Source organism: Dermacentor silvarum, chromosome 10 (assembly GCF_013339745.2).
Source record: "Dermacentor silvarum isolate Dsil-2018 chromosome 10, BIME_Dsil_1.4, whole genome shotgun sequence".
NCBI lineage: Eukaryota > Metazoa > Arthropoda > Arachnida > Ixodida > Ixodidae > Dermacentor > Dermacentor silvarum.
The window spans coordinates 33,596,662-33,619,099 of record NC_051163.1 but is presented as its reverse complement, the minus strand read 5'-3'; the positions used below and the strand labels follow the sequence as shown (position 1 = coordinate 33,619,099).

Sequence of the window (22,438 nt, the reverse complement as noted above, 5' to 3'; positions counted from 1 at the left end):
ACATGCCATTGCGCTGTGGGGTAATGTGAAAAGGTACGTGGAATGTGCAAAAAAGAAAGAGGTGAACTTGCCAAAGTGTGCGTCATTCACACAGCTCTGCGAATTTTGCCAGGACCCACTGCTGTTGACCAAACTGAACTTTGCTCTGGGCATCGCGATGATTCTGAAACCATTCCTCACGGAACACCAAATGGACAAACCACTGATGTTCTTTTTAAAAAGAGATGTGGAGTATGTCGTGAGGAAACTTCTCACGAGATTCATGAAGTGCTCAGTGCTGTCAGCTTCCACAGGAATTGTCGGCTTGCTCAAAATGGATCTCGTAAACCCAAATAACCATGTATCCTCAGAGAAAGTTGACATTGGGCATGCAGCTGAAGAAATCGTCAAAGCCGCAAAGGTGAGCACCAAGGACGTATTTGCCTTCAAGATGGAATGCAAACAGTTCCTTATCAGTACTACCAAGAAAATTCTGTGAAAGAGCCCATTGACATACCATCTAGTTAGGAGCCCGTCTTCGCTAGGCTATCGCCAAATGACCTCAAAGCCAGATGAGTGTCTCACAGGCTTCAGGAAAGTATTAGACGGGCTCATTGAGACGATTGGGTGAGCATGAGCGCGATTCTGTCCTAGGCGAATACACAGAACTTCTGCAAGAGAAGAAACACAACCTACAGCAGTTTGACAAACACTCTTCTAGTCTAGACAAGTTCTACCTCGAGCTCTTGAAGATTGACTCATCCTATAAGCACTTGTGGAAAGTTGTCCGTCTTCTCGTCTTGAGCCACGGGCAGGCAACTATTGAAAGAGGCTTCAGCGTGAACCGCCAGGTCTCTGTCGAAAACCTGAAGGAGAAAACCTGAAGGACCGCGGAAGAGGTGTCGATGCTCATTACTAAAGTTGGTGACTAGCAACTTAGATCGGCCATCACGAAGCTGTAGCACACTCCTGGCCGCACAAACACCTTGTGTCAGTAGATGCGCTAAGTTACTTTCTGCGACCACTCCACCTTCGCGCATTCCACCGCACATCACTTCGACTAGAACACTGGCTCGTGGAGGAAGCGTAACACTTTCGGCGGAAACACGTAGCGCGTCATCACGTCGATTGTCGTCGTTTGCGTCGATTGCTTGGTCGGCTGAGAAGGTGACTACACTGCCCCGTAAGTCAATAACAGCGCCGTATTCCTGCAGGAAGTCAACTCCGAGAATAACGTCGCGGGAGCATTCGTGTAGGACAAGGCAACTCGCCACGAATGTCGATCCTCGAATCCGAACTCTTGTCGTGCAGGTTCCCAGTGGAGTAACGACGTGACCGCCAGCCGTACGAATCTGCGAGCCATGCCAAGGTGTAATTACTTTCTTCAGAAACGTCGCCATCTTCCCGCTTAATATAGAATAGTCCGCTCCGGTGTCCACTAAAGCGCTAACCGCGTAACCGTCGATCACCACCGGTATGTCGAGCGAAAGCCGGTCATTCCGTTCAGTTGATGGCGTACCGGTACCCTTGTTTACTCGCGTCGATCGGAGGTCTTCAGCGCGTCGACTGCCAGTGGCCTCGCCCCCAAAGGTCGCTGTAGTTAGTTTTCCCGGCGGGGACTTGGCGACCGTCCGCTCGAATACCGCTGGGGCGATGGTGAAAATCGCCTTGGCGACGGCGAGCGTGACTGCCACCCGGTAGGCGGTGGCATGCGTTGCTGAGCCAGATAATCCTCAATGTCCCGAGGTCGTTGGCCCAGTCGGGGTGGCGGCGAATAGGCAGAAAAGCCCCGCAACCCGAGGCGTCGGTATGGGCACTGGCGGTACAAATGATCTGCCTCACCACAGTGGAAACACAGAGGACGGCGATCCGGAGTGCGCCAAACCTCTGACTTCCGAGGGGGCATGCGTCGATCATCGGCGTAATGCACTGGTCGCTCTTGCGGAAGCACAACCGGAGAAGCGGCATGGGGAAACGGTGGAGGCGTGCGTCGTTCCTCGATGTATGGCACCGGTTGGGCTGGTGGGAGTGCAACCGGATGAGCGGCTTGAACAAACAGCGGCGGGGACGAAGCAGGCTATCGCAAGACTTCTGCGTAGGTCGCACGGTGGTGTACAGAAGGTGCAGGCGCGGTGTTAGAAAAAGGAACGGTGGACCGGAGCGCTTGGTGCACTTCATCTCTTATTACACTCGCAATGGAGCTCACCGTGGCTTGTGGGGTGCCGTAAACCTTCAGTATCTCTTCGCGCACAACGGTGCGGATGAGGTCTCGAAGGTTGTCATTGTGGCTTCCGATGGCCGTGGACATGTCCGTAGTCGCGTTCACTTGCCGCTCGTAAAAGTTAGAGCGCTGCTGAAGCGTCTTCTCCATACTGACCGCCTCGGATAGAAATTCGGCGACAGTCTGCGGAGGATTGCGCACCAGACCAGCGAAGAGCTGCTCCTTCACCCCTCGCATCAGGTGACGCAACTTCTTGTCCTCGGTCATTCCAGGGTCTGCTCGTCTGAAGAGGCGCGTCATATCTTCAACGAACGCGGTAACGCTTTCGTTGGGAAGCTGGACGCGGACCTGAATTGCTCGTTCGGCTCGTTCGCGGCGATCAGGACTGGCGTAAGTGTCCAGTAGATGACGGCGGAACTCGCGCCACGACGTCAGTTGCTCCTCACGGTTTTGAAGCCATGTACGCGCGCCGTCCTCGAGGCAAAAGTAGACATTCCTACGTTTAGTCGCGTCGTCCCATTCGTTGTATTCGGCGACGCGCTCGAAGTCGGTCATCCAGTCTTCGACGTCTTCGAAGATGTCGCCATGGAACGACTTCGGCGCCAGCGGGTTCTGAAGTGTATACCGGTTCGTCATTGCACGTTCCATACCGGTTGAGGTAGTCTGAAGCACTACGGTGTCTTCAGGGGGCAGTCCCCGGATCCTGCGGCTGGTCCGATGGACGGGAGTATGGACTAACACAGGGCTGGTGCTTCTGCTCCCAGGAGGAGTCTGTGGCATGAGTGATAAATACCCAGCACCTCCACCACTTTGCCACGGGTCTTCAAAAGGGGCTGACGACGTTTATTGGGAGCGGCTGGGGCTCTGGCGAAAACGGCAGCAAGAGGCAGCTATCGAGCGGGGCGGTTAGCACGCGCACTTCTTTCTTCTTGCGCCTCTGCGCTTGCCCTATGCCCACTACTACAGGTGACAATATGTGTCGCAGCGAATCGTTTACGATGCAGTAAGCAAGGCTGGTGGCATCCTGAGCATTGTAATAATGTCTTGGCCGCACACAACCGCTATCGAGCCTACTTGGAGGATAAAAAGAAGCGATCGAGCAGTCAAAGGCATCAAAGAGAAGCCACACTGAAGAAGAATAGACAGCATGAAGACGAAGAGGAGGAGGTTGGAGGCAACAATCACCGATTTAACAGCTTGTGCTGACAACTACGCTGAGCGGGCAGAAGCTACAAGCGACATCACCTTCATTGTGAAGTCCAACAGCTTGAGAAACACAACAAAATAAAAAACTCTGGAGCTTGCAGAAATGGATGACAAGTTGAAGGGAAAGCTTCAGGAACTTAATCGTGAGTCTGCTGTTTGAGAATGGGCCTCTTTTTGTGGGTGTTTGCAATATGTCTAGATTGTGAAATTAATTAGTTTAAGCAAACCGGCAAAAGGAATGTTGACACCTGCAGAAAACAATGCAGTGAAACCAACAATAAACAAAAAGTGAGCTGAGAAAAGAAGCTGTGAAAACTTTTTAGTTAGCTATTGATTATGGAAAACGTGCCTACTTTTGCTTGTGTGCAGTAAAAGATGTGCTTCCTTGCTGTAAAGCATGTTGTGGTCTTTTTCTATGACCTCAAAAAGTCTTGTTTCAAGTCCTTGTAAATTCTTTGTTAGGGCCTTGAACCTTAAAAACCCTTGAATTTTTTCCTTCATGGTGGCTACGAACCCTGTTAGTTCTATAACTCTGCTTGCATTGAAGACACAGATGGAAGAGAATGTTCAAAACCTAAAATTTACAGGTATCTCTTTGTACTGTGGAAAATTGAGCAAGAAATTTTAAAAGCAAAATTTTGCCTTTTCCTTTTTCTCTCTCTCTCTCCCCTATTCAACCCCACTACAACCACTACGAACATTGCACTTGGTGGGCAGCCCAAAGGGCTCTTGAATGTGGATAACACCCCAATGTCATACACTTTTCAGAGTACATGCCCGAGTTCACCTTCAAAGCTACTTTGCGAAGCGTCCAACACCTACAGCGTTAACACGCAGACTTGAACGTGACTTCCCAAGGAGAAAGAAAGGCCACGGCCAGAAGCATAGCAGTCTAACTGTAAATGTGAGGGCTGCACAGGCTAATGTGTTGAGGATGTGCCATTCTGCCTGAGGAAAAGGCTGCAACTGCTTTTGCAGTTACCATGCACGAGACACATTGTTGAAATTTGTGACTACCACGACACTTTGTACACAACTGTGTACATAGCCACAACAAATAAGCAGTGGAAGTTTCTTGTTTGCCACTGACGTATTTAGTTTCACTGAGGCCTACTTAGCTGGCTTGTTATAAAAAAAATTTTTTCTCTGCAAATGGCAAAGTGGTGTTCGAAAGGGTTAAATAACACTAAAAGAAACTAAGTCGGTTTAGACTGGTAAAGTATGCTTTTGAAAAGCTTTGCATTAATTTTCTAGTAAGCGAATTATTCATACGAGACAAACTTAAATCTTAATTTTGCACAAGAGCCCTGGTGCATCTGTGCAACGTCATGGATTTCAAAGTATTTTTTCTTATTTGGGTCATATTTGGGTCAACTCTTGGAAAATGTTATGCCATTTTCAGCAGCTTAAGCTATCAGTCTAGAACTAACACTTGCCGTTAAACAATGCTGCCAAGTAACGGGCACCATATAAGAGAACAGCACCATAATTTATAATACTCTACAGTCACTAGGTTTTAAGGCACAGGGGTCGTTACTAACCGCAAGAAGTCAAAAGACATTGAAGCCAACAAAACCTATGCTTTCGCTGGCTTCATTGTCTTTGGCTTGGTGTGGCTGTAACCAACAAGAAATCCAGCCCCCAGTTCCCCTTACTACTGTTTCACAGGGATCATTTGTTGCACACTCACACCTCTTGAGATGCATCAAAAATTAATCATATAAAACAGTACCATATTTTACAACATTTAACTAGCACTGCATGTAGCACATAGCTACATGCGGCTTTTCTCCGAAGCATTTTGGCATCCTTCCTATATATATTGTTTACAAGCAATGGCACCACGTAATGATAAGGCCACAAGGCACCACATGAAATATTCAGGACAGTAGCATGGATGGTCATATATACAGTACACTCTGCTAGGTTGTGGGTTCAATTCCCAGCAGTGGCAGCAGAGTTGGAAACACTGATGTGAGCATTAAGTGCACATCAGAGTAGCAAATGGTCAAAACTAATCTGGAGCCCCCACTTGACTACAGCATCTCTTATAGCCAGGTAGCAACCAAATTTTCTTTTTTTCATTCTGCCTTTTGCCATGCCTTCATCAAAATCTGTTTGGTACTTACAACAGATTCAAATGTGAAAATTTTGGCAAGGAAACTCGCGGGCAGCGCACATGTGTAATTAGAAATCTTTCCATCCTGTGTACTTTTGCAGGTAAAACACTGGGCCACTACCAAAGGCACTGCACTTAGAACACTGGCTAAACATGGACAAAGAACCAAAATAACTGTAACAAACCCTTAACAGCCATTTTCTAGAACAAACTATGCTGCAGGCAAAGTCGCAGTTTGTGGGAGGGCACACCCTTCACGGCAAGTGTCAAGCACAGTGCCAGTATTCATACTTACAATTGTGGAAGTCGCTGCAGGTGTTAAAAAATTAAGAAATAACATGGCAAGCATAAAAGAATATCTGCGAACTTATTGCCATCTTCCCACCATACCTCACTATACACACTTTTTCCGTAAACAAACATTACACCAAAGTGCAAGTAATCTCCCTGTAAAAGTTCAAAACCAGAACTTTTACCGACAATGCAAAATCTATCACAGGATAGAGGATCACAGGAAGATTGTGATTTGAAGTGATCAGTAATTGTCAAACAAGGGATGTCGCTGTAGCCAACATTTCGACAAGGACACTTGCCTTCGTCTAGTCAACTGACAAAAAGAAGTCCCCTTATCGCAAAAAAAATTACTCAAAGATGTACGTCAGTCTGACAACTGATACATCAAAGGCAGCAAAACAAAGTGACTTTGCATGCCCTTAAGAAGTACTATAGGTCTGTTTGCTGGCTCGCAACCTCGCTCGCGTTCAAGCGCAGTCGTGGTTGGCTGTTCTTAGTGAAAGTTCCCACACAGGCAGTGTCGCAGCACCACAGCTTCAGCTTTCACCGCCGCAGCCGTACAAGCCCATAGCTAACCTCCAATTTGAAGCTGGTATAATGCGACGTGAGAAGCAAAAATTAGATTACTCGTTCAAAAAAGATCTGCATATAAGCTGTCTATTCAAATGACATATAGCAAGGTAACGTTTATTTCATTATTATTTCATCATTACGTTTCAAAGCAAATTTAGCACTCTGACACGCACTGCATTGCATTTATATTTGATATCGACCACCCCGTCACACGCCGGCATTCACTGCCGCACGAAAACTGCCGCGGAACTCCCCTTCACAGCTTCACTATAGAAGTTGCCTCCTGCGACACCCATTGTTCGACCACTGTCAATCATAGTCAAAGGTAAAATGGACACCGACCACAAACATAAATAATAACAAGACGTTTCGGCACTCGCACGGGGAGCCTCATTCACAATGTTTTACCTTTGACTAGGATTAGTTCCGGAAAGTTTTCATCAAAACACTTCACTTCACTGTCAATCGCTTAAAATCTATCACAGTCACTCGAGTCTCACCGAACCGAAAAATCCAAGACCACTCACGATCAGCGTTCTTTCAAAAGCAGTAATGACACATGCACGTTCTCATGACTCGCAAAATTGTACATCGTGGCCATGCAAGACACAAACGGTTTCAGAAAATCTCAATCACCTCTGCATATCACGCTTATCACAGCCTACACATAAGCTTCCCACCTTACACGCGGTTTTTCTTGTTTCCATCTCAAGTGCGCACTAGATAGCCAGTGTCTGAGCAAGCTTTTGAAGGTTAATGGAAAAAGAGCATGGTTGGACCATACCACAAGCCATTACGAATTTGCCAGTCCACATCACTGCAAACGTTCCGTGCAAGATTTGTCCAGGGTTACACAATCTCTCCAATGCTGTTCACTGCATGCTTAGAAGAAGTATTCAAGCTCTTAGGCTGGGAAGGCTTAGGAGTGAGGATCAACGGTGAATATCTCCGCAACCTTTGGTTTGCAGACGACATTGTCCTGTTCAGCAACAGTGGGGACGAATTACAACAAATGATTCAGGGCCGTAACCGACAAAGTGTAAGAGTGGGTTTGAAGATTAATATGCAGAAGACAAAGATAATGTTGAATAGCCTGGCAAGGGAACAAGAATTCAGGATCGCCAGTCAGCCTCTAGAGTCTGTAAAGGAGTATGTTTATCTAGGTCAATTACTCACAGGGGACCCTGATCATGAGAAGGAAATTTACAGAAGAATAAAATTGGGTTGGAGTGCATACGGCAGGCATTGCCAAATCCTGACTGGGAGCTTACCACTGTCGTTGAAAAGAAAAGTGTACAATCATTGCATTCTACCGGTGCTAACATATCGGGCAGAAACTTGGAGGTTAACAAAGAAGCTCGAGAACAAGTTAAGGACCGCACAAAGAGCGATGGAACGAAAAATGTTAGGCCTAACGTTAAGGGACTGGAAGAGAGCGGTGTGGATCAGAGAGCAAACGGGGATAGTTGATTTTCTAATTGACATTAAGAGAAAAAAAAAATGGAGCTGGACAGGCCATGTAATGCGTAGGATGTACACCGCATTTACTCGAATCTAACGCGCACTTTTTTTTCCGATAAAACAGGTCCAAAAATTGCGTGCACGTTATAATTGAGTACGACCCTAAATCTGCGTTACCATATAGCCATCGGCATTTCAATATGGCCGCCTCGCACGCATTTAGAGCCTAGCTACAGTCTAGCCTAGCTGCCGTAGTTTCCTCCATGTGCTGCAGTACACGTGCTTAGGCATTAGTCTTCCTGTTTTCTGCGTCTGCTCTATCACCATAAAGTGCCAAGTTCATCATGATGCCGCATTTAATAGGAAAGTGATCATGTGTGTGTGTGTAGACGGATAGAAATCGGGCCGCATCACGGGCGTTTGGAGAATCCGAAACTTGCGTGCGGGACTGGCGCAAACAGAAGGAGAGGAGTTTCGCCAGCTAAGCAACGCGGAAAGGTTTCAGTGTACCGAAGCAGGACGTATTCTGCGACGATCCACTTCGGTGATACGGTCGCCTTGGCCCTATCTTGAAAGCGATCTGCGACGTGCTGTGTCTTCGCCGGGTCGCGCTGAAGCGAGAGGCATGCTAGCACGAAGGTCAATTCGCTCGCCGCGTTTTGTCACTCCAGCGTATTGACAGCGAGTTTCCGCGGTCGACGAGCGAGAAGTGTTCATGTTTGCTTGTGCGCGCGTGACACCATGCTTGTTAAATTTTTTAGTAAGCGAATGTTTGCAAGTTTATACGGCCGATAAAACTGCTTTTCTAATTTTGTATAGCGGTACTCTACTAATTTGCTATCGCAATCGATGCTTCGCCTTTTGGGCAAAACTGTGACTGTTTTATTCATCGTAACTTTAGTGCACCGGGAGTAAATCTTTGTTTTTCCAAATGAGAGAAAGTTGTATTTCTGTATGAAAGCATGAGGTGCGCGGTATTTTTTTTTTTTTTGGTCACGGAAAATGGGTGCCATTACAATTGAGGGCGCATTAGAATCAAGTAAATACGGTAACCAGTGGACCATTAGAGTTACACAATGGATACCAAGAGAAGGGAAGCGCAGTTGAGGACGGCAGAAGACTAGGTGGGGTGATGAAGTTCGGAAATTTGCAGGCGTAAGTTGCAACCAGCTAGTGCAAGACAGAGGTAATTGGAGATCGCAGGAAGAGGCCTTCATCCTGCAGTGGACATTTATATATATAGGCTGATGATGAAGTCAAACACAGTAAGTCTGGCAGGAAATGGGTAAAAAAGATTCAGAGCCATCATCAGCTACATCAGCTGTGGCAAGTTTGATGCAAGTCACCACACTGACATATGGATTCACAAAGAAATGCAAAGCTAATATCCAAACGCTCATCTCTCCAGCTGAACATGTGTGCAGGATGACAAGATTTGCACTCTACAAAGGCAGCAATGCTTACAAAACCAAACAGAAATCAACTTTCAGCACTTGCGAAACATAAGGGGCTACGATGGGCATTCACATGCTCAACAGATGGTTTTCTGATACACTCAAACCTAGTTATAACAAAGTCACATTTGACATGAAAAAGACCTTTGTTATACCTGATACTCATTAAGCATACATGCCTATATATATCAGCAGGAAGAAACTTGCAATAGAGTGTGTGCAAAAAAACAGTGCGACGCCTCTTACAAGTTAAATGATCGTCTGTAAATTTTGATGGCCTGTTGGCGAATTGTCATGCCGACATGAGGCACAGAAACAACACCAAGTTGCAGACACCCACTTTGCACCATCCTTAATGCACAATCATGCGATTCTTGTGATCACACGGAATCAGCACGTTGGCTTGCTAGCCAAGCCAAGCTACTAGCCAAAAGGCCTGCATGCATCCAGGTTGTACTGTTTCATTTTGTTCTTGCGAAGTGACATATTTCTTACCAGAATACACACCTTCCGAGTCACATGCAAACAAAAGGTTGCTTGGTTATAACCAATACTGTGTTTGATCTGGCTTTTTGTTTTCATTGTAGCAGTAGAATACTCACTGAAATGAAGACAAATTTTAGATTCCCTTCAAAATATCCAGTAATTTCGTATATCTGTGTTCATTAAACATGGTTCAACTACAGTAAACCCTTGTTAACTCGAACTTTGATATCTCGAAATATTGGTTCAATTGAAATTTTTTCCTGGCTTAATGCCAACTGCATGTATTTTTCACCTCTTATCTCAAAATGATATTGCGCTGCACTACGAATACCTCGAAATCTCGACCGAGAAAACGCCGGGGAGAAAGTCACTACACAAAGGTTCTCATACTTTGTGCACTGCTGTGACATCACGTAAAGGTGACAGGACCGCAAAAAAGGCTTGTAGCAAATTCCGCTACATTCTGCGCCACTCTTATCGTGCACCGTTCAGAGCCGGCTACAATCTCATTGATAACAGACAGTTTCAGTTGAGTGCTGCTTACGTTTCCCTCTACTCGGATGTCACGCGCTGAAACGCTGCAGGGAAGTGTACATTTCGCATTCGATAAGCACGTCCCAACAAGACGCACGCGACGCGCTGTCAGCTTGGCTGCAAAACGACCGAGAAGCCAAGTAGACGCGCTCTCAAATTACGTTCACTCAAACTTTTTAAGCAGAGCGAAGGAAGCGATCTCGCCACAAGCACTGAGCACAGGTGCACTGTAGCATTCCCGCTAAGCGATTGTGTGGAGATTGCAGTATCAGCATGACACCACAACTCGCGCGAACTATCTCGCGCTTGATATTTGGCAAAAACATCATTTACCGAAAACACCGCTCCTGGTATGCCGAGCTTTTGCAAGAAATTTAGCGGTTACTGGCGCCTATTTCGAAAGGCTCTACGTGGTCTATGGTGCAGCCTGGTGCTTGTATTTTTTTCGGGAATTAGCTTTTCTCGAAATATCCGCTTACATCGAAATTTTTACCCGGTTTTTACGAATTCGAGTTAACGGGGTTTTACTGCTACATACAGAGTCTCTGCTGCCATGTGAAAACTACTTATCAGAAAGTCCGCAGCACTGTGCTTGACTGACTTTCAACACTTTGATCAACACTTTCAATTTGCAGGCGCAAACGACACACGACTAGCATAGCCGAAGTCCTAGACTGAACACAGGTCTGAAGGACTGCCCTAAACATTGAGCAAGAAAACACTCGTAAGGCACAGTCATTCATTAAAAGAATCATTAAAAAAAGGGCGCCACGGAAGGCCACACAAAACGTAAAACAATTGCAAAGCGAAATATAATACAAGGGCAAGAAGAGAAGATTCGGAATGCTGTGAGAACAATGACACGCATTTGTGTTGGTTGCCACACGTGACGACCATGCTCTGACGATAGAGTTCGCAAAAACTCGCTTTGCCTGCGCAGATGTGGCGAGTTTTCGCACAGCAATTAAAGCCAGGCCACAGACACCACCCAGTGCAGTGACCTTACTGTGCAGCCCTGCAAGACTTGGCTCAAACTGCATTAAAGGGCAATAATCAATATAACAAAGTAATTTTCGGCTTGCCCTTCAACTTCGTTATAACGAGGTTTGAGTATAATGAGAAATTTTTTACGTCAAGGGAATGCAGATAAGCTTTCTGAGAGGACAGTTTACCAGTCTAAACTGACTGGTACCTTTAAAGAAAATGGGAACAAAAAAAAAACGTGGCAGGGTCATCTGTGTCGAGGCCAAACAACCGCAGTGCTTCACTTTTTTCCCAGGTAGAGGGAACGGGTCAACGTGTTGCTCACTTCTGAAGTCTGGCTTGACCAGTTGATGTTTTGGCCGTCGCTGGACACCACGGGGATGGGCTTGTCGGCCACGCCACTGTTGATGAAGGTGCCGATCTGCAGAAGGTCGTGGTTGCGCCAGTGTCGGCGCACCGCGTCCACAAACGCTTGCACAAACACGCTGCCGTAGTGGGGATCCCGGTAGGACAGGGAGCTGCAAACAATTTCGACAACGCACGCATCAGCACCAGCCCTACTCGCACGATTTTAGATCAGACTGCTTCCAGAACAAAATCGACGGGCTGCTTGCAAAAAATGCGAAGGCTACCGCTCTCGCTGCTCTTGTTTGTAGCTAATCGGAACATACAGCAAATAACTTATGCAGAAATTCACAAGGTTTGGAAGGTGTTTATCAAAGAGGAAAATTGTCACTCGCCAGAGAGTCTTACGAAGATGCAAAGGAAACTTATACAGGCTTCTCAGAAGGGAAGCTTCGCATTTAAAGAAAAATTAATCCTGGATCAGGGATTCCCACCTGGGACCCAACGCTTTTCCAGGCCAGTCGCTCTGCCACCTGAGCCAACCAAACGGTTCGAAGATGGCAGCACAAGGCCAAATTAATCAACAACTCAAGAGTCGTTAAAGCTTTGTGCCATTCCTTGGCGGAAAATAATTTTTCACTTTAATGAGTTTGTTTGTCTTTTTTTTTATTTTTCCCTTAATATATCGTTATGCGGTAAGATGCACACAAGCGGTTATTTACAACATTGTGGTTTTAAATAACCTCCATCCAATTAACCTCAATAACTAACAAATAACCCCAATAATTAACACAGCTGAAAAAGTAGAACTATGCTACCTTCGCTACAGGCAGTTTCTTCCAATCTATATGGCCTAAGGATAGTGGGAAGGAGGGGAGGGGGGGAGATGTTTGGCATGTATACAACAATAGCAATCTTACTAAGGCACTGTTGACATGAACTTGAGCATGTGAGCCCGGCTCCGCCTTTCACCAGTGCTCCTGGGCAGTGGTTCTGGAACGAAATGGAAGCAGCAAGTGATCTGTGACCGTTGCTACAGAAGACGGACATCTGACAATGCTCCACTTTTCAATTCATGCGACTAAGATGACTGGTCTGTGAACAGTGGCGAGTGGAAATGAAAAGAATGCCGCATGATACATGACACCCGAGCCTTGGCTTCAGCCGTGTCTAAAGCCATTATTTGAGTGTCTCGGCTTCAACACTTTGCTTTAGTCTTTGTTTTGCTTAGCACTGATCAGAACTTTCAACACTTTCAATTTGCATTGATGTTGTTACTTATAAATGTGCGCACGAGGAGATACCATAGCTCATGGCTACGAGCAAGCAGCCTATAAATAAGCGTAATTGGTAAGTTTAAAATTATAACAGCAAAAGCAACATTACAAGCGTGTACGGAAACACATTATTTTAAACACACACAAAAAGAATCAAATTGAAAAAGTTTACACTAAAGTGATCATTTGTAACCTGTTACAAACGAAAACAGTTAGACCTTAATCAAAAGTTACACTTTAAATCAGAATCTGTTTAAGATTAACCTTAACCAGCTTGACAACCTCACCATCTTCCTTTCGTATGTTTCCTTCATATCTCTGAGCTGCTGAAAGGCGTATGCGACTGACTTTTCCAGATACCCACAGCCTACCACTGATCCAAATTTCATGGAAGCATAGCTTTGTTTGTACATCTCAATTAGCTGTCCTTCATTCAAACAATCCCACACCAGCAGCCGCCCACATTACGAAGAAAACTTCATGCGTCAAGGAACTAACCAGATGATTCGCCACTCTGGCAAGCCTGGACGCAGAGAACCTTTGGCTTGTCCCGGAGACCATCACATTTCTCGCAGAGGTAGCTCTCAATGGTGTCAAGGTCCACCTTTTTGCAGTCGCTCGCGTAGAAGCCACCTGAAAGGATGCACAGAGTCACGTGATAAGCAGAAGCATTTCTTTTCGGAATCTGTTACAGGTGCTAGGAGATCTATGCCATTTTGCTAAGAATCGTGAGGTCACAGGTTAGGTTAGACAATACACGGTTTATCAGAATGGGTGAAAAAAAATCACAGTTCACTGCATACTGCCATAGCCATGCCTCCATTCTGCCTCCACCTGTGGGTAGTGGGCCAGTGTTTGTAGCTTTGCACCTCTACCTCTGAGGCTGCACCCCCTGTGTACTATCATGTTCAAGTGACACGGGTCGTCATTCACTTACACCTCTCTGGCTCTAAGCTTGTTAACAATAATCCTTAAATTTAGCATCAGAAGTAATGCCATCCGACTGCAGGGGCATTAACATATGGCATAAGTGGTGAAGAGGGTTTCATCCCATGCCAGAAGGCTTTCCAGCTAAAGATCTATAAGCCACAGCAGATCTCAGGGCCTTCTATCACAAATATATAAATCCAGACAGCAAAATAGTCAACTTGCAAAGACTGCGATAACCATAAACTGCACGCCCTCATAAGAGTCAAAAGCTTGAATCTCTCCACTTTGCCTTTGAGTGTAGACCTAATCCATGATACACACTATGCATAAACCTAACAGAGCTGTCACTCTGTAAACTGTAGTTTTGAATCGGCAGGAGTCAACGGCATACACTTTGAGGACAAACATAATCGCTCACTCAATCAACCTATTGTTGTCCAAATGATAATGACTCAATGGCTTGCACGATTCTCAGGGTTAGGTCATCTTACCTCTGTACCCATGTGACAAAATGATGAAAACAAGAGCATCGCTCTTCCGGTGATCCCAAACTGTGGCAATTTCTTGTAATAACTTTTCGATTTCAGTTAATGTGTAGTCACTGTACACTCTGACGTCAAAATCGAGCTCCTCCCACAGTTGTTTGAGCACATCTGAAGGGAAGAGAAAATTTTTAATATGTGTTAAAGCTGCGTATTAATGCACAGAAGGTTATAAGCGAGCAAATGTTCTTGCCATTCCGGAGGAATTGTAACAAAGCAAACACTAGTCTTTAAAAAAATGTAAACTATTCTTATTTCTTGCATGAAACAAATACACTGACACTATAGAACATACACCAAGCTGCATAGCTCGCTACAAACATTGCACAAAAATTAGCAGGAAATACGTTATGAACTGACCAGAAATTACAGTGCCCGACAAATAATTTTTAATGTCAAGTGCTCCTCCATCATGGGAAGTAGCACAGTCGTGTCTTACAGTTCTGCTTAAAGTTAACAAAACATTAAGCCACTTGAATCTTGCACCTATATAAGATTACACTTGGCCATTGTGCTATCGTGATGGAGATGTTATTGAAACAAGTTTCTAATAGTATTTATAATATTTCCTGATCAGCTTCAAACTGCATTAATGCACCAATTTTATACAACTTGTAGCTTGTGTAGTACTCAAAAGAATTTGCAACTATGTTCCCCTTCACGAGTGTTTGTTTGTTTTGATTGCTTTATGAAAGTTCAACATTTATTTTTATTATCTGTATTACTATTTTCCCACCATGCCAATTTTAGGTCCCAACCTAAACCTTATGATTATGTATTATGGGTGATGCATTTGTGTGTATTAAATAAAACTATAATTAATAAATAAACTTCATCTCGCAGCAACTAGTTAACGAACTTAAGTTTCACAAAGCAAAGATGGAATGGGCTGAGCATGAGCATTATGGTGCATGGTCACAGGAAGTGTTTCGAGTGATTATTAAACAGGCTACAAGCACATTCCATGGTTCGTCCAGAAGGCCTTAGTTTGCCATGACAAAGCCTACTGCGGCATCATCACAGGCTCAGCTTTTTCGTGTGCATCCTTCAAAAACATAGCTTACAGCTCACGCACAAAAGCTCATGGGACATGGATTCCGCAATGGATGTGAATTTCTGCTCTGTTAAGACGCAACACTTTTCATTTATTGGGATCACTGTGCAGGCAGTAAAAACTACAGATCGAAACTTCAAGTCTGATGCAACCTGCCAATGATTTGTGGGAATTCAAACTTTTTCACAAATTCCATGTTCTGTTAACTTTTGTCGCTAACTGTATACACATCAGGCACCCGGATGTCTGCCTAGCTAAAGCTTGTTTAGATAAACTCCTAAGAGGAATTTACCTCTTGCTCACTTATATCAAATATATACACATTAAATGCATAAGTGGTCTCTTTAGACAAATGCTAAACCAGCTTGGATGAAACTGGGCGCATTAAAAATTAACCAGCAAAATCGCAGCAACAGCTGTGCAAAGCTATTATTGCTTAGGCACTGAAATTTTTAACAAACTGAAGAAATAAAATGGAAAAGAGACTGCAATTCTATAAACTGCATTAGATCTACAAACTATAAGAAGAACAGCTGGGAAACAGGAGATGTCCTGCGTTTTTATTTCTTCAGTCTTTCTATGCTGTGCTGAGGAATATGAACATGTGGCAAAGGCTGACATAAATTAGGCCGAATTCAAAACTGCAATGTTTAACAAAAACATGCACAAATTCGTGAATCACTTCCACAAAAGCAATTGTGAAGGAGAAGTTCAGTTTCCAATTAGAATCTTCATGTTAATGAGCTATTAGACTCTTCATGTTAATAAGCTATGTACTGTGCCAAGTCACAAACCAAGTTGCGTGCTGCACCAAAGTGACACCAAAAGTGTTCCAGAAACGTCATTAATCAGTCCTGCTGCTTTACCTTGAACAGGGCAACACAGGGCCAGGACACATCACTGACCTTTAAGAATGTCTTTATACAAACATATATAAATAGACAAATAAAAAACAAAAATATACGTAACCATGTCATGTCACTCCCACTATCTGGGCATCAATGGCAGGAGTGACATGACATAATTACATATCAGTTTCATTATTTCATGCCCCTTCTCGTTTATTTCTGTCTAATTATATACATCTGCCCATTCAGAATAAAAAAAGCTGTTAGAAATCAGTGCTGTGCGTGTCCTCTTACGACCTTGTCCAGTGTTGTGCTGTTTAAAATTCAAGGTGATCAGCCTACAGGTCTAAATTCAGACTTCATAAACTTAAATATGCTTTTCTTTCACATTTTCAGCTTTCTGAACACAATTAGTGTGAAGATAAAATTTGTACGAAAGAAGAACGGAAATAAGCACCAGCACCACGTTCATTTTCTTTCTACTATTTTTGTCCAAGTTATACCTTTATGCTGTTAGTTTAATCCCGTCTAAAGCAACCAGCCCAAATGTGCACCTTGCTCCTCCGAACAACCTGACAACAGCACGCTGACAGAAGGTAATGAAAGCAAACATTTTCTTTACCAACATCTTTCTTTGTTCCCCGTCGTTCCTCCAGCTTGATCTCCTTCTTTGGGTCTTTGAACACATTATGGTTTAAAATGACTGCATATCCATGGGGGCTGTTTGCCATGGAATACCGTGGCACTGTTTCACCTGGACGTGAAGAAATTGGACCTTCAGTAAGCAACAGGGAGCTTTATCTTTCAACACCGAGCGCCTTCTTTGAACAGTTAGAGTGGATACAGAACAGCACAAGACTTTGCTATACACGCAAGTATGTATCAGTTTAACTAATTCCTTGAGTACTCCATGCTTGACAGTCTAAACTAAATAGTATGTAATGGCTTATTTACACAAAGAACTGGCCCTAGTGTGTCATTGAGGACACAGCCCCATAGCAAATCTATGCCCAAACATATGGGGCCCTGTTTGAATTGTGTACTTGAAATGACTGGGTTACTAGACTGAAATTAAGCATTACAGTTACCCATACTCTTGTAATTCATTAGGGAAAGTTTGGGAGATCTGCCGCGACAACCAACACCACCAATTTGCTGTATCTCGTTCAACCAGTCATCTGCATGACTGCTATAAAAAATAACAATAGCTTCCTACATGGCATTCTACAAAGCACACAAATACATTGGAATTCAACACTCGCGGACTCGTTGCCATACTTGCCATGCCTCGTAAAACTTGCAAATGACTTACGATAATTGAAAATTCCAGTTCATTCTAAAAATTTCAGTTGGCCCAAATGTGTTTTAAATGTATTTTGATAAACTGCTCAGAAAAAGGGACAGAGAAAATTCCGCATTGTTTTCTCCCAAGCCGGCACAACGAACAAAATCCAAGCAGTGTTTACCACTGACAACTCCTCACTTGTCTTGATGAGCTGCTTAATTTAAACAAGGCTCTTGGTTAGTTCAGACGTTTTGATTTCCCAATGCATAGCAACTGGGCTAGAAATTGCTGATGAGAAGGGCATTCACAGAGCGTGTACAATCAAAATGTGCCCGTGTTTTGACGTTCAGGCTAGTGGGAGCATTAAAAGGCACGTGATATGAGGTAGAGACTTTTTCAAGCCACGTAAGAACAATTAAAAAAACTCCTTTTTCACGACGCATGTTCGCAACGTTCTTATTTGGTTTCTTATTTGGAGCACACTTTAACTAGCTCTTGATAATTCAAATTCAAACAAACATCTGCAGTACTTGTTGTACAATGTAGCACTATAGGTAGCACTGTGTAGCTTAGGTGGCACTGCACACCATTCTGCCCCTTGTATTCCTCAGTGCCTAATCAGTACGGGATTAGCCATGTGGATGTATAAATAGCGGCGTGAATAAACATTCAGGAGATCATTCCAGCCAAAGACGACTGTGCTTGAGGTGTGTTCTCCACAGTACCGAAGAGTGTGCCTTAGCTGCAGCACTGACAGACTTAAGCCAACTGCTACTTCTTAACGAATGATAGCTTGATGAGTGTGTATTATTGTATGTGCCAGTTGGTTTGCTGAAACTAAACTGCTTCAACATTTTCCAAATCAACACTGAGAAGCAGCAGTTTTAAAAGAATAACTGTTGCAGAAGCATGTCAACAACACCCGACGACCAGCGCATAACACTAAGACGAAGGACACCGGGAGACACCATTATTGTTCGTCTGTGTCCCCCGTGTCCTTCGTCTTTGGGCTTCGCGCTGGTTGTCAAAATACATAAACAAAATCGCCCAAAGTTTCACTTAACTGCTAACAAAACCAGTACGAGGGCAAATTACTCATGAGTAGAAGACTTACAGAGATGTTCCAAGAGTTCTTCGTTGTTGTACGCTGCCCTTATATGTTCGTACAGAGCAGAATAGTTGTCCAGGGTAATGATGCTGCTCTCGTAAAGCAGCACAACAACTGCTTCCGCATGTGTCGGCACACCGGACAGCAAAGATTCGGGCAGAAAGTGCCTCAAGATCTCTGCAGCCTCCTCATCCAAACAGGACTCGCAGAAGTTGGCCAACTCACGCCTTGAATAGGAGAGAAAGGTTGCAAAAGAAATAAAGGTTGCCAAGTGCTATCTGCAGTGAAATAAAGCCACTTTCCCGCACACACTGATTTGCCACTTCAAGGCTATGGCTATATATAGACGGGGCTCTCATGTGCTGTAGAATAAGCATTTTTGGAAATTTTAGGTAAGAAATTGTTTGTTGAGACAGTGCACCTTGCATGCAATGGGCCCTTGCAATGCAAGAGCTGAACACACTCTCACTTCAGTGCATCACTCAATGACTACTTGAACGATACCGATAGCTGCTACAGTATATAGGTCAAACGGGATTGCTGAATGTTGCCTTGGAGTTTTGCCCCTTAATCGCTATGAACTGACAACACATGAAACGCACAGCTTACAGTGACTGTGACGTGAGCTTGCACCACTGGAATTTGCACTGCCCCTTCTTAAGGAACAGCATGTAAAAGCATCTGGTTCTCAATTCAGCGGCTGCTGCCGCAACGGGTGTCCACGTTAATGTGGGATCGCAGAGACCTGCTTTGTCCCCTTCGTCCCAATTTCTGGGCTTCCCAACGGAGGCAACAAACGGCTGCTAATGTATATAGTCTCTCTTCTTTCTGTTCGCACGTCTTAGGTGCCGACGGTATAACTAGGGTACGTAGTCGGATTGGCTGACTCGTTTAATCAAAGGCAACTCACCAAAATTTCCTGACACGCCTGGGCGACTGGTAAAGCGTACTGGCTCTGTGGCTGCAGATTCCAAATATCCTTCGCATGGGCTCGAACTTGTGCATTACGTACAGCATCTCCAAGGCGGTTTCATCGGGCGACGCGCCGCACTCGATCAAACAACCCTTGACGACGTCGAAATCTGGACTGGTACCGGTCAGGTAGCGCACCAGGGCGCGCGATCTCTGCGAAGGCGGTACGCCGTGCTGCGAGTTCATCGCGCCGTACACAAGAAACGCGAAGCGCACGCGATCGACGTCACATAGTTCGTTGAGAACGGCTACGTAGCGGCAGGCGGGCACCTGCGAAGCCTGCGTAACCGCAGCGTCTTTGGGGATGAGTTGAGCGTCTGGACTGAACGCGACCGCCATGACTTCCCTTTAACTATTGCAACGTTCAGATGCAATACCGCGCAATATGCGATGGGCAGCACGCGATAACGGCAACCGATCACATGTCGAACCCGTTTCCAGAGGCTGTAGCCTCCGTAGCGACGATTCAGTACCGAATGGGAAGCTGTCGTGATCGCACCGCGCTGTAATCGATTGGCATTCACACCAGCTCAACAGCACGGCTCATTCTTGCCCTTCTGCGCTACATGTCCAACCTGGCGGAACATAAAGCGCCGGCACGGACGCAAGGGCCTCGGGCCTCGCTCTGGCTTTCGCGTTGTGATCTCGATCGTTCCGGTGACAGGTGTTCTCGCGGTATCAAGCACAGAACAAGGCTGCCACATCGACGCTGCAAATTCCTCTTGGTATCCAAAGAACGCACACTGCACTGAGATAACCGATGGGCTAGCCCAGCCACAGAACACCCATGCCCAGCATCAAACGAAAGCAGGCGTACGAACAGTCATAGCGACCACATAGCGACGCACGATACGCACCGCACTTCCGCCTTGATCCGGATTGGTCGGCAGCGCTACCGTGCGACAGTCGCAAGTGTGAATGGGCCATAAAATAAACGTGACGTTTTTTGCGTCATATTTCGCGTAGCCATCACAACGCTTCTATGTGCGTAGCGTCAACGTTTTATTTTTAGATTACTCGTGTAGCACTGCGCGTACCGTGATCTCGAAAGCCACGTTGCGAACGCGAGTGGAGACGGGTTCACGGCATTTTATTCAGTGAAGCAATATATTATAATCAACATCGTTGTGAGCATGCGAGGCAGACCACTGTACCTAACAATATATTTTATTAATGTCGACGTAACGTAATGAGCATGAATTACCAACTAGCTGATATTTCCAATTTATTTTAATTATTATTCATCCTCCTGCGTAAGCATTGTCGTAGAAATCATTTCCCACCGCATGACTTGGAACGTCGGACTTGGAATCGACCTTGAATATCCGATAGCAGCTGATGTGTTTCTGGTTTAGAGTGATCGACGCATGTCGCGATAGTGCTCCCCGTTATTTTACCGCGCAATGCACTTCGTCGCCCATGAATGAAGAAAACTACAAAAAAAAAAAAAAAAAAAAAAAAAAAACAGGCTTCACCGCACAAAACTTCTTATTGAGGAGAAGCCAGCTTTCAGATGTATGCGCGATCTGCGTACGTGCAGACAGCAGTGCTTCACACACGCAGGAGTGGGATACACTATAATGTGCTTCCTTGACATGAATTTCGCAGTTGGAAATGCGGTATATAACGCACCATTTACATCTACATGCTGCGAACGCAGTAGGTATTAATCTCGTCTATGACTAATACGTTTCATATTCGGGATTACGCGCACCGCCAATTTACACTGGAAATTTCACGAAATGGCCGGAAATCGGGGTTGACCATCGCACTGCGACGCCTGCGACTGCAACGATTTTTTTCGCTCCATCTAGTCTAGCCTGATTTAAGTGATGGGAAGGGCATTTGATCTCTTAATTTGCTATTTTCTCAGCGAGTAATTCATGCGCGCGGCTCGCGTATATCACATGCGGAGATCTTACAAAATTAACTATAATTCGTAGGCTCATAACATGTCACCGCATGACGATTCTTCAACTCAGCTAACTGAACATTGATATTATTATCCCCTTAATTCAGTCATGAATTATGATCGACTGTCGATACATGTATGAAACATACCTAATTTTATGTCAGGGTGCTTGAGACTCCACTGAAAGCAACCCAGGTGAAAATTTCCAACTGGGAGTCAACTGGGATCAGCTGGGATGAACTGGTTCCAGCTGGAAACCAACTGGTCCCAGTTACACACCAATTGGTCCCAGTTGGAAAGCAACTGGGTAGCAAGTGGTTCCAGTTGGGAAATCAACGTGGTAGAATGGCTCTTTGTGCATTTTATATGAGTCATCATAATTACAGAGGAACTAAATATTTGAATATTGTAAACTCAGTCGTGCTACGTTTCTTCATAAAAAGGATTGAATCACCCGCTCGAATTACATGCACAAGTTATTTATTGGCAGCAAGCATTTCAAGAAAGAAAAAACAATTCGAGGTTGCTACCGACATCACTCTGAAGTAAAATGGAAGTAGTAGTAGTAGTAGTAGTGGTAGTAGTAGTAGTATGCTTTATTTCCACAAAACAAAATACAGTATTGCGGAGGGAAAGTGGGGTAAAAAAGCTGCACATGGCAGCTTGACCAGCCCCAAATACCCGTAAAACAAAAGGAGCAGCTGAGCAGAAATACATTTTTTTCTAATTGCTTACAATTCAAGCACTATAACATATACCATACATAAACATCACCGATGAGAAAAAAAACAAAAGATGCATTAAAAAATTAGTAATTCATGTAATTTAGGTTAGCAGAATTTTACCCTACTTAA

At 44.7% G+C, this 22,438-nt stretch overlaps 1 protein-coding gene across 3 annotated transcripts; it reads right to left on the bottom strand.

The window, feature by feature from the left end:
- Positions 1-342: 342 nt before the first annotated feature.
- Positions 343-20,780, bottom strand: LOC119466258 (caspase-2). Of its 3 annotated transcripts, XR_007464125.1 has the most exons (8): positions 19,611-20,776; positions 18,707-18,927; positions 16,930-17,061; positions 14,355-14,516; positions 13,432-13,566; positions 12,577-12,649; positions 3,162-11,829; positions 343-845 (listed from the first exon to the last, which is right to left on the bottom strand). XR_007464125.1 is itself a non-coding variant. In XM_037726735.2 (7 exons), exons 1-7 carry the CDS (start codon positions 20,009-20,011, stop codon positions 11,592-11,594), a joined length of 1,362 nt encoding a protein of 453 aa, XP_037582663.1. In that variant the 5' UTR covers positions 20,012-20,776; the 3' UTR covers positions 2,742-11,591. The 3 variants fall into 3 exon arrangements, 2 of the variants coding, with proteins under 2 accessions (XP_037582663.1, XP_049513735.1); XM_037726735.2 differs by lacking the exon at positions 343-845 and having other exon boundaries at positions 2,742-11,829; XM_049657778.1 differs by lacking the exons at positions 343-845; positions 12,577-12,649 and having other exon boundaries at positions 2,742-11,829; positions 19,611-20,780.
- Positions 20,781-22,438: the final 1,658 nt, after the last annotated feature.

Bases quoted from the DNA above. Each gene is read 5' to 3' on its own strand.
- LOC119466258 (XM_037726735.2), bottom strand. From the start codon at position 20,011: ATGGCGGTCGCGTTCAGTCCAGACGCTCAACTCATCCCCAAAGACGCT. The intron at 18,928-19,610 runs GTGAGTTGCCTT...CTCCTATTCAAG, and splicing joins AGGCGTGTCAGGAAATTTTG to GCGTGAGTTGGCCAACTTCT. The intron at 12,650-13,431 runs GTTAGTTCCTTG...ATTTCGTTCCAG, and splicing joins CCAGAGTGGCGAATCATCTG to AACCACTGCCCAGGAGCACT.